The following is a 17,130-nucleotide window of genomic DNA, read 5'->3' on the forward strand; positions in this document are numbered from 1 at the left end:
CCGTGGGAGGGGTGCAATTTTGAGGATGCTGTACTCATTAATAAACATTTGGTATATGAGGAAATTCAAACTCATGTGACAAGCCGAGCCTGGAAGAATCACTAATGAAATCCTGCATCTAGAAGCTTATTTACTATGAAATTTAAACAAAAAAGGCATTGTGATGTTGGGATTAGTAGGTAATTTAACGCCTCAAATGGCAAAAGAATCGTCGAATGCTCTAGAAGATAGATTATTACGAGCCATACTTGGCAGTCAGTAACCACTTCAAAAGAAACTTGTCTAAAACTAGTTATAGATAGTAGAGGTCGAGTTATTGATGTAAGATGTATCAAAAAACTAGCTATAGTGTTCTAGTTATAATCCAGAAACGTTTTGTGTATACATTTCACAAAAACACTAAATCAAAGTGGGTTATAAAGTAGCTAGAAGACATGGATCAAAGTCAGTGTAACTCTCATAACTCGACAACCAATCATCACAAACCTTATCTCAGCTACCCTTACCATATTGACTAGGATTTATACTCATAGTTTACCAGATCAAAATCAAAACTTTACGATCACTATGTAATCATTAACATAAACTCTAAAATGGGTACAAGGGGGCGTACATAAACCGATCTAAACGTTTGCCTTCCGAACAAAAATCTCATTATTGTTCCCTTGAAAATGCTTAGTGTGGAATTCAATTCCACTGCAATTGTTTTGTATAAATCTCAACAATCAAAAAACAGGATATTCCTCTACTACCCTCCTAAGTTCTCTCGGTTGTTTAATGCTCAACGAATTTCTTGAGGTTCTTCAACCAATTCATGTACTCTTTGCTGTCTTTGGCAATCATGTACTCTTGCAGGAAATTAATTGTGCTTCGGTTGATCCCCCGAACCTCAAGATATTTGTGGAAAGCCTTCTGCAAGTTTTCATCTAAATCACTGAAGAAAAGGAAAAAGGAGTACATCAGCACAGTGAACAAGACCGTGGTTAACTTAAAAGTAACATCAGCTCTAACAAGCTTACCTGAAATCAGGCCCTTCATATGCAAGCTGCTCTTCAGTACCATCGGGCTGTTTAATTGACAAGCTATCTATGGTAAACTCATCAGCGAATGCAGTGACACCAAACTCCATCAATTGTCCACTTCCTTTGGAAATGCTTACAACCAGAGGAATGCTATTAGGTTCATCATTATTCTCGTTCTCATCATTAGCATCATTGTCATCTTCCTCATCCTCCATTGAGACATGGGGTATGTCAACTTCAACTTTGATAGTTTCATCTTCGAACTCTCTTGTCAGTAAAACAGTTCTTTCTCCAGGATTGTCTTGAATTTCAAAAGGAAATCCATCTGGGATCTCTTCTACCTATTCATGTCATAAAACACAAAAACACAATTGGCCAAAACCGTTCCTCCATTGATTTAATTTAAAATGACAAAACATAATTTCTCAAATGGGAAAGGTGAAATAATATATACTAAACTTTAGTTCGAATGCTATCACCATGTACCCCTAAAATTTCATGAGATCCTCAAATAATTTGTAGAAGATGACACAAGGACACATATGTTCTTGTACAACCCAATTCTGATTGCATACGTTCATTTAGATCCTAAGAATACACACTAGGAAGAATTTAGCAACAAAGGAAAAAAGAGCATATGGGCAACAAAGCTTTAGGATCTAACAACTTAAGAAACCATTTGTCACACAAAGAAAAGGGTACTTAATCATAAGTAAAATGGACCCTGAAGACGATCAACTGGTATGAATTAGTCTAAGTACCATAACCTCATCATACTATCATATACAGTCAACAACAGTGATATTGACACAAAACCAAAAACATAAGCAATAAAGGAAGCAAAACAAGGTTTCATAACAGAGAAGTAACCAAAAGAAACACTGTCATAATTCATTTAAATTTAAATAAAACAATAAAGAAAAACCCAAATTAGAACTCACGCCATCGTGACCAGGCTCAGTTTCTTCAGCGCACTGGAGCTCAGATTCGAGAACCTGAATCAGTTTCTGATCGGCGCTACGTTTCGAGGCGGTTTCAGTAGAGAATCGTAGAAATGGAACAAAGCTTCGACGGATGAGATCGCGGCTGAGGTTGCCCTTCTGGACTGTGAGGACGGTGGAGACCGCCGCGCCATGGAAGGCTCTGGAAGAACCGACTGTACGGACTGCGAGGGGAAGTACCGAGGAGGAAGCTCTGCGGAGAAGGGAGTAGAAAGCCATAGTCTTGACTTGAGTGGATTCGGCTGAAGAAGGGTTAGGCTTAGGGTTTTGGAAGAAGGGTTTTAGGCCGAACGACTTGGTTTGTAAGCTACTTCTGTGGTAGTCAAGTCAGTTACATTATATACAATTTACAAATAAGAGGAACGACATGTCGTTTATCATGTGCATCGATAGTCTAATTTCATTTTCAGTACACTTTTTTAGGAAGAGGTGGGTAATGGTACGGCCGCTAACAAAAGTCAATCCATCCATGTTGTTATTACAAAGTATAAAGGAATGGGAAATTTGAGTTTTAATGCAATAAGTGACACTACATTTAAAAAATATCCTATCCCTATATGACTCTCGTTTTGGTGCTACTAATGACGTTACTACCCAAAATACCCCTGGCACAATTTTCTCAAACTCTCCGTATTCTCTCCCAAATTCCTGAACCAAGCAAACTTTGAAATCGATAGGCCTCGATTGAATCCGTAGAACCCAACCTTCATTGTCTTCCACAACCACGAACAAGGGCTCCCAAAGGGTCGGAGTTGACGATCGGAGAAGGGGAAGGAGAAAACGTCGAGCAAGCCGACCAAACTTTTAGGAAATAACCCCAAAGAAATCGAAGGTGAGGGATTTCGTTTTTAATCTGCAATATGTGTATGTGCCTGGTTTTTTTTGTTGATTTTTGTTCATAAAATAGATCGGGGTTGGCAAATGAAGAAATCTGGGTTTTTTTCGATATTTTTCATGCAACTCGATAGTACATGATAGGGACTAGATTTGATTGTACCTCGATAGGCCTCGATGGGACTCAATGAAATTTTAGGCTTTGGGATATTTAGGGCCTACCTCGATAGTACTCAATAGGACTCGATGATATGGGGCTTTGGGATTTTTAGAGCCTACCTCGATAGGGTTCGATGATACGGGGCTTTGGGATTTTTAGGGCCTACCTCGATAGGAATCGATGATACGGGGCTTTGGGATTTTTAGGGCCTACCTCGATGGGAATCGATAGGCCTCGATAAGACTCGATAGTAACCCAATGATATTATTCTTTGTGATTTTTAGAACCCACCTCGATAGGTCTCAATAGGACTCGATAGGACGCGATAGTTTCTGCCTCGATGGGACTCGATAGGCCTCGATAGTAACTGCCTCGATAGTGACCAGATTGTTTTACATTTTTAACATTTTTTTAGTTTTTTTTTCCAGATGCCTGACCTTATTGTGCCGTTGGAGAAGCACTTTCCTGGTCGTGTCACTTATAGGGGTAGTGCCTACTTGGATACCCTTATAGAGCAGTTTCAGAGGCATGGTGTTATTGAAAGGGCACAGGCATGCCCGTTGGGACAGTTCTTTAAGGCGAAGCCGTTTAGTTTTTCTGGGGTTCTGCTGCATCAGCTAATGTTGCGTAAGGTAGAAAGCAAGAAGCCTGAAGAGGGTCAGTTCTACTTGGGCAACACTCTGTGTAGATTTGGTATTGCAGAGTTTGCCCTAGTTACCGGGCTAAATTTTGGGAAATCACCGTCCTCAGATGAGTTGAAAGAGTATCTTTCAAGTGATCGGATCATCCAGGAATATTTTAATGGTGATTCGAAGGTTAGTTTTGGTCAGTTGGAAGATGCATTGAAGGCATCCATAAACCCAGAAGATGCATTTAAGCTGGGTTTGTGCTATTTGATAGAGGGGGTACTGAATGCCCCAGAGAAGACAACGACGATATGGGGAGATTCCCTGAGAATGGTTGAGGATATTGATTACTTTTTCAAGTATCCATGGGGGAAGTTGTCATTTAAGAAGGTTAGCAAAGGAGTTCAAAAGGACATGAAGAAGCAATTGAAACACTATGAGGAGAAGAAGAAAAAGGGGTCAAGCAAAAAACAGAAGGAGGCGAAGTATAGTTTCAATTGCTATGCACCCGCGCTTCTTTACTGGGCTTTTGAGACCATGCCTTCTCTCGGGAGTAAGTTCGGTGAGAATAGTGGGAATCAGATTCTAAGGATGCTTAGCTGGGCTACGAAGACTGATATCACTATTTCGACAGCTCTGTTGGTTTCTATATTCGCCAACCGTCGAGTAAGTTCCATTTTATCTTGTTAAATGTCATAGATTAATTGATTAACGATTTATTTTATTAAAGTTTTCCTGACACATGTTATTCAACCATGCAGTTAGTGGTATTTCCCATGCTGAAGCCACGTCCCGGTGAGGTAGTCTACTACAATAGCCTCCCAGAAGTTGATTCCAGGTTATTCCCTGAGTTGGAATCAACTATGGGGGAGGCTGGGACTGCAGCGGAGGAAGTAGTGGTACCTAAGAAGGAGGCAGAGAAGCTGGCAAAAGTTGCAAAGGAAGCCTTCATTTTTTTATGAGGATGTCCCGAGGGTTGAGGAGGCACTTCACAGGCCTGTGCAGCTTCATCTAGTCAGGTTGCCCAACCTAATTATGAGCAATTGATGCAGAGGCTCAAGAGGGTTGAGGAGGGCCAGGCAACCTTACTACAGAATCAGACCACGATCATGGCTCAGTTGGCGCAGCTGCTTTCACTGGTCTCAGGTTGATCCATCGACGTAAAATCAGATACAGAGTCTGATATCTTGCCTGCAGACTACAAGCGTGGCGATCAACCCTCCACTCCACAGGCCCATACATTTGTAGTTGCCAGTGATGCTGACAGTCCCAGTGTACGAGTCCTGCAACCCGAGGAGGCAGCTAGCCTTGAAGTTGTCAGGAAGAAACGCAGGCCCAAGCGTTTTGATGACTTCACCGACCCAACAAAGAAGATCAGACTAGATAAACAGGGGCTAGTTGCTGAACCACTAAGGAAGTGTGACCCACAGCAGGAGAAGAGCTTCCATAAGTGGATCATCGGGAAGATCGACAACAAGAGAGACCGGAACGTCTATACTGGGATGCACGGTGTGGCATGGTTCTTACAGTTGCACATAGTCCAGACTTGGCTTTGGGAATCGGTATGTAAATTACATTGTTTTCAATTCAATCTTAAAATATATTGATGGTACTAACGAATTTTCATGTTTTTTTAGCATATTGATGCCGCTTTGCACATGCTACGCCGCCGACGCCACTTTTACCATGCTGCATTTCGGCAGGATGCTGCGATCATGAACACCACCTTCCCCTAGGTGTGCCTAGGTCGTTGGAATCATTTCAGAGAGATCGACACTAAGTATACATGGGACGACGATGTGCTGAGAATGTTGAAGGGCGATGATAATCAATTCCTTGTATCATGGCAAAATGTGAGTGAAGTATATTTTGCCTTGCACGTCGAGAAAGCCGCACATTGGATCGCCATTGAAGTCTCTATTCCAACGTGGTGCATCAACATTTATGATTCCAACCATAGCGTGCTCAGTCCCACTCTGATGGAGGAAGCGATCAAGTCTTGGTGCTTATTGTTGCCTTCATTGTTATGGTGTTTTGGCATGTTTGACGACCATGAGGACCTCAAAGTGTATCCTGAGCAGAATGCAAAGCCTTTTTCATATTGTCGTATTCCTCCGGAGGAGTGTCCTCAGACTAAGACAAGGTATTCCCCTATTTAATTAGTGTATTTTGAAATTTGAAAATTAAAGTTATTTTTATCTTCTATTGACACAAAATCGATTATATGCAGTGGGGATTGTGGTATGTTTGCCATCAAACATATCGAGCATCTGGTTGCCAGGCTACCACTCGATACCGTTATCGATGAGAACATCCAGCATTTCAGGACCAAGTGGTGTGTGGACCTATTCTATCAGAATTTGTCCCTATGATGCTCTTTATATTTTTGTCTTACACATCTTGTATAGTATAGCATATAGTTAGTTTTGTATATTATTTTTTATCAAACAATATTTTTTTAAAAAGTTATTAAATAAAAAAGTACTAAATTCACATAATGTGTCTGCCTCGACATCTAAACCAACAAAGTATTAGAAGAAGTACTCCATATAATAAATGCATCAAAATCAATTAAATAACACAATATTTTAAATCCTAGCCTTACATGACTTCCTATTGTGCCCACTACCACCACATATGCTACACTTACGTGGCTTGACAATCTTTTCCCCGTGTGAAGCATAGCGAGTTGTCTTTCGCCTACCCAATTTCTGCTTCCTAGGCCTTCCTACAGGGGTTTTCTCAACGGGGACGCCGACAACCGTATCTCTGATGTAATCAGGGATTACCCATTCATCCTCGTTCCCAACAGGGTAAATAGTATCTTTATAAGTTTCCTTCAATGCCTCGATTCTATAGTAAGGGGAACACAATGAGTAAATGTGTATGCTTTTTTTTCTGGCTGCAGCAAAAGCATGTACACAGGGTATCCCAATGGTTTGGAACATGCCACAAGAGCATGATTTTGTGGCCAAGTTCACCTCACCATCACCATTACCATCGACCACAAGAAATTTGTGATGACCAAGGACTTAGACATCTAAAAAAATTGCTTTATCACCTATTTGCTTCAAATCATTTTCCATCTCAGGTGATAACACAGTTGTTGCTTTTGCAGCTCTTTCACGTCTATCTGCAAACCAAGACTGAAGAGTGAATCTTATGAATTCAAGAAAAGTGGCGACTGGAAAGCTCCTTGCCTCCTTGGTCTTATTGTTAAAGCTTTCTGCGTAGTTACTCGTCATGATATTGTATCGGTTACCAGGAAAATAAGCGCTACTCCACCTTTCAAAGCCAATTCCCTCTAGATATTGAGCAATGGGTGGATCAATTACCTTAATCCTGTCAAAGAACTTGTGAAATTCCGTTCTTCGAAATCCGTACACTGCACACCCCATGATGTCTTGCACGTGGTCAGTTTTGAATTTTGCCACAATATTCATACAGATACGATGGTAACATGCACCGTGATACGCATTTGGGAACACAAGCTCCAAAGCATGATTAATGCTTTTATGCCTGTCCGATACAAAAGCAAGGTTCTCAACGTCCCCTATGGCTTCCTTCAATTTTCTCATGAAATAAGTCCAAGAGTTATGGTTCTCACTGTCCACCAATGCAAACGCAATTGGAAACAACTGGTTGTTTGCATCCAACGCAACAGCAGAGAGCATGTGGCCACCATACTTATTTTTCAAGAATGTGCCATCCACACAAATTACAAGACGACAGTACTAGAAACCACGCCTAGAAACACCGAGGGAAAAGAAGCAATACAAGAAACGACCATCTTCTACTACAAAATCAGTAATTGTACCTAGGTTCTTATGCTTCAACTGACACAGGTATCCAGGTAACTTGGAGTATGATTCCTCAGGTGTCCCTCTGACATACATAAGAGCCTTTTCTCTGCATCTCCACGCCTTCTCATAGCTCATTTCGACCTCAAAATGGTGCTTCATGTCCTCCCTTATGTTGTTTTCCATGTACCGAGTACCATCGGTAGCAAATTTCCTCTTGATTAGGTGCCCAACAACCCACGGTGATGCTTGACGGTGGTCCTTATCTCGAATTTCTTGTGAGCAAGTGTGTACTTCATTGTATACAGTAATCTCGAACATTTCAGATTGCATTTTTTTCTTACCCTCAATCTCCAACCACAATCAGGATCCTTGCAGGTAATGTACCACACATCAGTCCCAGATTTCTTCACCATAAACCCAAAATTATTCTTCATCGCAAATATGGATGCTTTGGTTTTCAATTCAAGCTTGTTCTGAAAGAACTTCCCAAGGTGCAATTCTCCTGAAGCTTTGCTAGTTGAGGAATGATGTTGATGTGAGGCCTCTATATCCTCTTTGGTGAACATGGGAGCACTCCATGTTCTACGATCTTCACCTAAGTCCAATGGAGAACTCCATCTAAAACTATCATCGGTTCTACTTGGACCTGGACGACTATTGCTGGTCTCAGGTGTTTGCCGATCTTCTATTCTGCGCTCCTCATCTAACATAACATCTGAACTCTGTGTTGGAAAATCTGCCCTAACATCTGGCCCACCAAGATCTGTTGCATCAGCAACAGGATCGTCGTTGACATAAGGTTCGTAGCCATAGGGATCGTACTCCGCCGTGTCATGCACATATGACGGATCTCTAACCGGGATATCATCATGGACTATGACATCCGGATTTGTCTTGGGAACACATGTTCCAACGTCACCTTGAGTTCCTTTGAAACCATAACATGGAGGAGAAATGTTCTCTTCAAATCGAACTTCTTTATTAACGCTAGCAGAAGCCGATGCATTTTTTACACCTCCATTCTTAATCAATGTAACACATAGAGGAATGAGCTTCTCTACAGATTTCGATGCTAACCCAATGAATGCACGCACATGCCTGTCATTTTTTATAACAGTAGGTTTGACGGATTGTGATAGGCATGTGTACGGGGCCTCAATTTTCAAGTCATGCACACATTTATCCACTTCAAGCTCATCGTACAAAATATCAAGCAGTTGCTCATATGTCACACCCTTCTCCACGGGCAGAACTTGATTTTCAGCATCTCTGAAAATCCAATCCATATTTTCGAGTTCCCAAACACCATTGAATGCAAAAAATACGGAAACAGTCAAATCTGCAACAAAAAAACAAAAACAAAAGGTCAAAAAGTTAAACTACAACATAAAATAGAAAATATCGATTTCTATCGATATATGTCGAGTCTTATCGAGGTCACAAATATCGAGTTTTATCGAGTACAGTCGAGGACTGTCGAGGCAAACAATCCAATAAAATTCTTATACACCTATCAAGTTTTATTGAGTACAATCGAGGATTATCGAGGCAAACAATCCAATTAAACTCTTATACACCTATCGAGTTTTATCGAGTACAATCGAGGACCATCGAGGTATTAACATCCTAACACTATCAAGGCACGTCGAGGTCCATCGAGGACCATCGAGCCAGCATGCATGCAACACATCGAGACCTATCGAGTTTCATCGAAACTCATCGAGACATGAAAAAAATCCAGAAAAAAACGCACGTAGTATCCAAAATTCATTCCGATAGTGAAAAATTGCAATAAAACATGAAGGCATACACAGATCTGTTCGAAATAAGACAAGTAATGTAACCAGACAAGTTTCCTCACTACATATAACAAATATATACTTACCCATACGATTTTTCCCCTATATCTGAAATCCAAAATGAAGTTTCTTGACTTGAAATGACTCACAACTTGCCCCTAGATCCGAAATGCAAATTAATGGTGGCTAGCTTTTTTTGTGTGTACGAGAGTTTGAGAGAGAGAGAGGGAAAACATAAGAGATAGAGAGTGAAGACTATGAGAAAAAGATAGGAAAAATTATGCCAGGGGTATTTTGGGTAGTAACGCCATTAGTAGCACCAAAACGAGAGTTATATAAGGATAGGGTATTTTTTAAATGTAGTGTCACTTATTGCATTAAAACTCAAATTTCCCAAAGGAAATTTACTCACTTGGTTCCTTATATTTTTGTAAAGTATTATTTTTATACCTTTTTTTTTCTTCAATAATACTCGTATGATATCCTGTATTTTAAAACTATATATATTTGGTACCTTAGACTCACATTTGATAAATAAAATTTTATTAATATGACAAAACTGTCATAAGTTATATGTAATTAAATAATTAAATTTGAATTTGAAACTCACGTAATTAAAAGGATGGTGATTAAATTAGTAAAATTTTATTAAATAAATTTGAGTTTAGGGTACTAAATATGTATGATTTCAAAATACAGGATACTAAATATATACGATTTCAAAATACATGGTATCAAATGAGCATTATTGTAAACACAGAATACAAAAATAATACTTTACAAAAACACAGTGTACCAAATATAAATATAAACTAACCAAAGTCTATCTCATGATGGGAAGTGTTATATGTATGAACAATCTTCATAAATTAACTTAACATACTAATTGACAATATCATTTGTAATGAACAACATATCAGGTGTCACTGACTCTTTGTTACAAAGAGTAGTTTGTTTAGTAGAATTATACATTGTCTCTTGGTTATTCTAAATTGGGTCCAACTTCATTGCATTGGCTATACACCAGGAAATACCATTAAATTTCTTCATGGGAAGCATGTTGCTCTTGTCTTTCGTCAAGAGATGCACGTGTGCAGTAGTAGTTAAATAAACACTTTTCAAAGCAGAGGGCTCTTTTGCTATTTGTTCACCTAATGCACTTCAAACCTCAAAAGAAGTTATAGTCAAATATAATAACCCAATTTCCCCATAAATATAAGTGACTTTTGCTTTCAATACTTTAGGGCCTCAATCCAAATAAAATTTTAAGTTTTTGAATACTATAATATAAAATATTATTTTGATTAGTGTACTATCTTTAAAAATGAATCTAAAACAAGTGTTTGAAAATAAAAAAGCATTTGCACTTAAAACTAGAAAATGATATTTTATAGTTTTTTTTACAAATCCTCACCTAGACTAAAACAAATAGTTTTTTTTCGACTACAGTCTTTATTTTTTACACTTTGTAACACTTAAGTCTCAAAAGTTAGTTTTGTATTAGGTAGGTCTCCAACATTTTCAAATCGTATCATTTAGGTCCCTAAATGCTATTTTTGTTTCCTTTTTCTTTCAAAATACATATATAAAATATAAAAAATTGTGAATCAATCTTAAAAAAATTGAACCACTTAATTTATGATAATACCTAACATAACATTGAAAAAATATATATATTTTCATGACATTTTAAAAAATATTTAATAATTTTACAAATTAAATTAATTTTTTTTAAATTCTTACATATATTTATTAATATTAATAACTGAACTATCACGAGATTATTAATATTTATCATGTACATATATATTTATTTTTATTTTCTAATTTTTTGTATAATGCAACTTATAAATAATTATATATATGCACATAAATAACTTTATATACACTATTAAGTTTTAAAAAAATGTATGAAATAAACAAGCATAAGCATAATAAAAATGATGATATCAAGATAATCGAGATAATATAGTTATTAATATTAATTATAAAACAACAATGTAGTTAAGAATATTTTTTTTTAATGAAACATTAATTTAATTTATAAAAATATTAAATATTTTTTAAAATACCATGAAAATATTTTTTTCTCATGTCATATTTGTTATTATCATAAATTAAATGTCCAAATATTTTAAGAATGATTCACCATATATTATATATTTTTTTATGTATTTTAAAAGAAAAAATAAATAAAAATAGCATTTAGGGGTCTAAATGATACGATTTGAAAATGTTGAGACCTAACTAATACAAAATTAATTTTTTGGACCTTATTGTTACGAAATGTAAAAAATGAGAACTGCAGCTGAAATCACAAATCAATAAAAAATGTAAAAAGTTAAAATATTATTTTCAAAATGGTATTTTTCAAATCAAATTAACAATTTAAATATATTGTTTTTGAGCTATCAACCAATTAAGTCCTTAATTTCTATAAAGTAAAATTCTCATAATTCGAGTTTTAAATTTGTGCTTTCGGTACAAGCGTATCATACCGTATTATATTATATAGTATTATATTAAATTGTATTGTATAACATATTTTTATATAGTATAATATTTGGTATTAATTTATATTTATATATAAATATGTTATACAATAAAAACCAATAATATTATACAATACGGTACAATAAAACATCACTCTATGGTTACTAGGATGCATTTTTTATATTTAAATTATGGAAAAATCGGTTATTTGAATAAAAAATGTGATCTATTTAGGAAAGTGTTCTTCCAACAATGAAGTCTAGTAGTTTAGTCATGTGTTGCTAATGTTCTTATGTTAAGAGCGTTTGTTCAAGTTCTTTTTCATTGTTAGGATTTGAATCATTCAATGATACATGCCTTGGGGTCTCAAGAGAGGAGGAAGGCGGGTCGGCCTGAGTGATAGGATGTGCTATACAAAATTTATTATTTAAAATATATATATAAAATAATATTTTTCAAAATTTTGAAGGTTTTTATATATATAATAAATTTGTATATTTTAAAAAAAAAAAAAAATAGATTTTATGTGAGATCTCTAAGCACAAGCCTAATCCGCCTATGTCCACCATCGGCCTGGCAGAAAGTTTTGGTTGAGAAAGATGATGTACTGGAAGCTAAAGAAAGTTTGATAAAAGGTGTGAACCAAGCTGATATTGCCGGCTGCATTGAATTGAAGCATACATACAACTCGAGTTTTGGATCAAAAACAATCTTTATGGATAATTAATTAGCTCACTTTTTCTATTAGTATTTGGTTGGTTATAATCAAGTCTTTCTATTCTGTCACAACTCATTTTTTAACATTCTTTCTTAAGACGGCTCTTGTTTGGATCTGGCTAATGGAGCTATCCAAAATCGAAACTGTCTTATCCTTTGTGTGTTCGCTTGGTTGTTTTTGGGTCTTGACCTGAGTCCTTGGTTTAGGTGATTTGTAATGGATACCAACTATATTCTTGGTGTTTATTTAAAATAAAAAATAAAAAGCTGAGGATTAATTTACCAATGAAAAAAAAACCATAAAGTAATATACAGATTGTTTAATTAGTGGCAGGGGTCTACTTCTTAAACGTGAAACAGAAGCTAGCCATCAAATGAACTATTCCAAAGGTTTGATTCCAGTAGATAAAATAACAAAGAAATATATAAATATATAGGGAATTTCTATTGTTCAACTCACAAAAATAGGTGTACCATACACCTCTTTTGTGTTTACTTATGAACAATTTTCGGTGCGAATTTTTTTTTATGACTATGTATGTTGTACTTATTTAGAATATCTAGTAAATTTTTAGAAAATTTTGAATAGTTTATAGTGCTGAGAACCAAATACAAACAATTTGTGCACGTATTACTAAATTTTTTTTTATGCACGTACAAAATATGTTCCAACCTAAACTCTTTAAATTATTTAAAATTTTCTAAAAATTTATAGGATATTCTTCCCCTCCTTTTTGTGTGGATTGCACCATAGAAATATTATATATTATAAAGACTGAGTCATTTCTTATTCAAGTATCAACTGATTTTAGTTGAGTTTACTTTTTCTTGTTCCCAATACAATTTATTAATTTTCTTTTCTTCACAATTTTTTAGTTACCAATGAGCTCATTTTTCTACGTAGCGTTTCTTAAACTAAGGCCATATTTAAGCAAACAAGGCATTTTAATAAACAAACCGATTAAACCAAATCAAGTTATTTCCCATAACATGAAAATAGAAGAGGTCTGTTACTAATTATAACCAATGTTTTAGGAGAAGAATTAGATGAAAAACAAACCAGTAGAGTCTACACTTGCTGTTCTTTATCTCCTTTAATTTTAAGAATGATTTAAATGTTTAGATTTCACCATCCCAAAGGTCCTCGAGGTTACGATATGAACCACAAGTCTCATGAACAAATGAGGACCCTTTGAGGAGTCTTGCCTGAAATTCGAAAAAAATATATATATTTATCAGTTGCAAGGCCAATTATCACAAAAATACCCATTCATAATCACAAGTAAAATCATCTTTGCTTTTTGAGGCGAGTATTAGATGATTAAGAAAATTATCAAGATGGGACTTGCCTGCTCAAACTCGGTAAACTTGGCAAACAAGTCTTCTGGTATAGACCAACCATAAACACCAAAGTTTTCTTTGATTCTAGCTTCATTTGTGCTCTTAGGAAGAACACTATGGCCCATTTGCAGGCCCCATCGCAGAGCTACTTGAGCAGGGGTTTTGCCTAGTTTCTCTGCTACCGTGATGAGAATTGGATTCTTAAGGACGTCACTTTTTATCCATGTAGTACCTGGAGAACCCAGCGGTGAATACCCCTGAAACAAGTACATATGAATATATATTACAGCTCATATATATGTAAACTGAAGGTTTACCACTTGGCTTGAGATCATCATAGAACAATTTAAATCTTAAAATTAATTTGATTGACGCACAACTTACAGTAAGGTGAACTCCTTTGGATTTGCAAAATTCATGTAGCTTGGCTTGTTGCCAGGAAGGATGAATTTCAACTTGGTTAACAGCTGGAGGAACACGGGCCACATCGAGCAAATCTGCCAGTTTCTTGGTAGAAAAATTGCTTACACCAATAGCTCGAGCCTTACCTAAATCATAAAGTGCTTCCATTGCTTTCCAAGTGGCTGGTAAGTCTGTTTGGTCAAGGGTCTCAGGCTGGAAGCCTACTGACCCCTTTTTCATCTTCACTGGCCAGTGCATCTTCAAAATTTGAGCAACCTCACTTAGTTAGATTATTGAATAATATTGTTAATAATATATTCACTTGTTCAGAAAGATGACAGCATTTATCCAAACTAAGTAGAATTCCTCTCAAAAGGTTGCTTAAGAAAATCTCCATTTTTTTAAATAAGCAACATATACATGTATATGAAGAAACACAAAAATGACACTAGAAGGCTGCTAGAACTAAGGATTTTCCAAAAAGTAATTCAACTCATATTGTTGCTCCGGCATCGTATATAAAAGAACTGAAAAATAAGCTTAGAGCTTAGAAAGTAAGACATACAAGGTATAAGTCAAGATAATCAATCTGCAAGTCTCTCAAGGTTCTATCCAACGCCAATGGTACATCTTCTGGTGCATGATCACGATTCCTGTGGATTGTACAGAAACCGTAAAGGACCCTTAGGTTCTGTTTGGATATAGGGGAAATAAGAGGCGTAACCAATAACATTTATTCATAAATGAGTTTAAACTATGTTTTTTTTTATCTATATGCAAAAGTAGGATCAAGAATTTTGTCATGTTTTTAGTTTACTTTCAGATCAGATCACAAACCCATTCAGTAATTGATATTCTTGTTACTGGAAATAAATAAATAACTTTAGGCTTTAAACACAATACGAAGAATCTTTATCAACATTTCATTTTAAGCATTTTTTAAGTCAATACTTTTAAAAACTGTAATAATAGAAATCAAGATTTTTATTCTTTTTAAACAAAAATATAATCTCAAATTTTGTTCTGCCATTGAACCAAGGAGTTAAAGATACCTAAAGAAGCTCTAACCGAGGTAGACGACATAAGAACTACATACTTTTAATAACACAATAAATATTCAACTTTAAATTAAACACAAACCATAGTTTAGAGGTGATCCACAAATCCTCACGCTTCACCACACCTTCTTCAAACAGCTTCTTCAGGGCAGAACCAATCTATTAGAAACAGAAAACCAGAAGAGTGTTATCTTTAACAAACCTGAAATACTTCATCCTTTAAAATAACAACACGAAAATAAAATATAATGTTAAAGTAAAAGACAATGAATCATGATATACAGAATAGATTAGCAAATAGAAAAATCCAAAATAGGGTTAGTTTCAAGTCATCATTTGAGTATTTGCATTAGCATGGTAAAATGGAAGACAATCACAGCCTCACAGGTGCCTTGTTGTTACTTGGTGATATCAAATTCAAAGACAGTGACGATGTATGCAAAATAAGCTTGGTGATTGGTTTGATAAGAAAACAAGAACTATATAATGAGCGACACCTACGCTTATATATCTAGCAGCTAGAACCTTGAAGAGGACCCAAAAAAATACAGACATAATCCAAACGAATGATAGTATCTGAAAGCAGTTTAACTCCTTATAGCACAACAGGACCCAAATAAAAAAACAATGGCAAAGCTTAAAGAGACTGACAATTAGACAAAAAAAAAAGCAAGGGCATTTACCTCAGCCTCATTACCATAAATTTGAGCACAATCGATATGGCGATATCCGAGCTGCAATGACAAGTTTACAAAATGACACAGTTAATTGCCAATAATCAAAAATACAATTTGGCTTCCCTATCAAATATATAATGTCAAAACTGCTTAACAAGTAACCACTAAAGTGATTTTTATTCTTCAGAATCTTGTAGAAAAAAAAGACCCAAATTGAGGCTAAAATTTGAAAATAGCGTCTTTAATCTTCTGTAAGTAAATGGACTTAAGTTCCTTCATGGAAAAAAAGTTATAAAATGTGTTTTTATCAAAATTCAATCCCACACACTCTGTTGCTTATGTTCAAACCCAAAGTCTGTCAACTATGTCACACCACGCCATTTTTCATATTCAAACCATCAAAATCATGAGTGCATATATATACAGAATTGAACCTTTATCAAAATCGTAGTGGCTAGATGAATATCATTCTTACAAATAAAATCAGTATATAAATTAGATAATCTAAGAAAAGAAAAAAGGACCTTAATGGCGGCAGTGACAGCTTCGGCTACCAAACCAGGACTAGACTGCCAAGTCCCCAAGCCTACCGAAGGTATTTTAGCTCCAGTATTCAGCTCAAAATACAAAATATCATTCTCCGCCATAGCTACTTTCGCTACTCGAGCTCTGAGTACTCTACTTCTTCTTCTTCGTCTTCTCTAAATGGGTTTGATCGGCCTCTTTTTATAGATGAATGAGGAAGATAGCAGAAGTAGAAGCCAGTGGCCGTCCTGGGTGTACCTCTCACTGCTATAATCAATATAGTGCCGTGTGGCGGTTGTTACCAACAGTGGGATAATCGTCACCGTCCAAATTTTTTAATGGAGTAGATGTCAAACACGTGTCGTATGAGTTGATCCAACGATGTTTTTTTTTCTTTAGCTTAACGGTCGTTACGTTACATTCCCTCAAAAAAATAAAATAAATAAAGAATAAGAAAACGGTCGTTACTTTCCAAAGAAGAGCATTGAATTGATCAAGATTTTCCTACCACGAACGAAGAGTGATACGGAAACTTTTAATCTGATCTAATGACATGTGTTGACTTTTTTAAAAATGTCTATTTTTATAAAATAAATACTTATAATATTTTAATTTTATAATAATTATATCCCTACTAATTATATATAATGCTTTTTTCTCTCATTTTACTAC

The 17,130-nt window shown here is 35.8% G+C and overlaps 2 protein-coding genes across 2 annotated transcripts; both read right to left on the bottom strand.

The window, feature by feature from the left end:
• Positions 1-544: 544 nt before the first annotated feature.
• LOC133801325 (uncharacterized protein At2g39795, mitochondrial) lies at positions 545-2,335 on the bottom strand. The gene is made up of 3 exons (XM_062239492.1): positions 1,964-2,335; positions 1,020-1,363; positions 545-934 (listed from the first exon to the last, which is right to left on the bottom strand). The coding sequence occupies exons 1-3, from the start codon at positions 2,240-2,242 to the stop codon at positions 775-777; spliced, it is 783 nt and encodes a 260-aa protein (XP_062095476.1). The 5' UTR covers positions 2,243-2,335; the 3' UTR covers positions 545-774.
• Positions 2,336-13,416: 11,081 nt separating this feature from the next.
• LOC133801326 (NADPH-dependent aldo-keto reductase, chloroplastic) lies at positions 13,417-16,709 on the bottom strand. Its single transcript, XM_062239493.1, has 7 exons — positions 16,458-16,709; positions 15,940-15,990; positions 15,339-15,415; positions 14,764-14,851; positions 14,181-14,456; positions 13,805-14,053; positions 13,417-13,661 (listed from the first exon to the last, which is right to left on the bottom strand). The coding sequence occupies exons 1-7, from the start codon at positions 16,578-16,580 to the stop codon at positions 13,575-13,577; spliced, it is 951 nt and encodes a 316-aa protein (XP_062095477.1). The 5' UTR covers positions 16,581-16,709; the 3' UTR covers positions 13,417-13,574.
• Between the last annotated feature and the right edge of the window lie 421 nt (positions 16,710-17,130).

This window comes from Humulus lupulus, chromosome 9 (genome assembly GCF_963169125.1).
Source record: "Humulus lupulus chromosome 9, drHumLupu1.1, whole genome shotgun sequence".
NCBI classification, from domain to species: domain Eukaryota; kingdom Viridiplantae; phylum Streptophyta; class Magnoliopsida; order Rosales; family Cannabaceae; genus Humulus; species Humulus lupulus.

Excerpts from the sequence above, each read along its gene's own strand:
- LOC133801325 (XM_062239492.1), bottom strand. The coding sequence starts at position 2,242 with ATGGCTTTCTACTCCCTTCTCCGCAGAGCTTCCTCCTCGGTACTTCCC. Across the intron at positions 1,364-1,963 it reads CTGAGCCTGGTCACGATGGC|GTAGAAGAGATCCCAGATGG; the intron begins GTGAGTTCTAAT and ends TGACATGAATAG. Across the intron at positions 935-1,019 it reads TATGAAGGGCCTGATTTCAG|TGATTTAGATGAAAACTTGC; the intron begins GTAAGCTTGTTA and ends CCTTTTCTTCAG.
- LOC133801326 (XM_062239493.1), bottom strand. The coding sequence starts at position 16,580 with ATGGCGGAGAATGATATTTTGTATTTTGAGCTGAATACTGGAGCTAAA. Across the intron at positions 15,416-15,939 it reads TTTATGGTAATGAGGCTGAG|ATTGGTTCTGCCCTGAAGAA; the intron begins GTAAATGCCCTT and ends TGTTTCTAATAG. Across the intron at positions 13,662-13,804 it reads AGTTTACCGAGTTTGAGCAG|GCAAGACTCCTCAAAGGGTC; the intron begins GCAAGTCCCATC and ends TTCGAATTTCAG.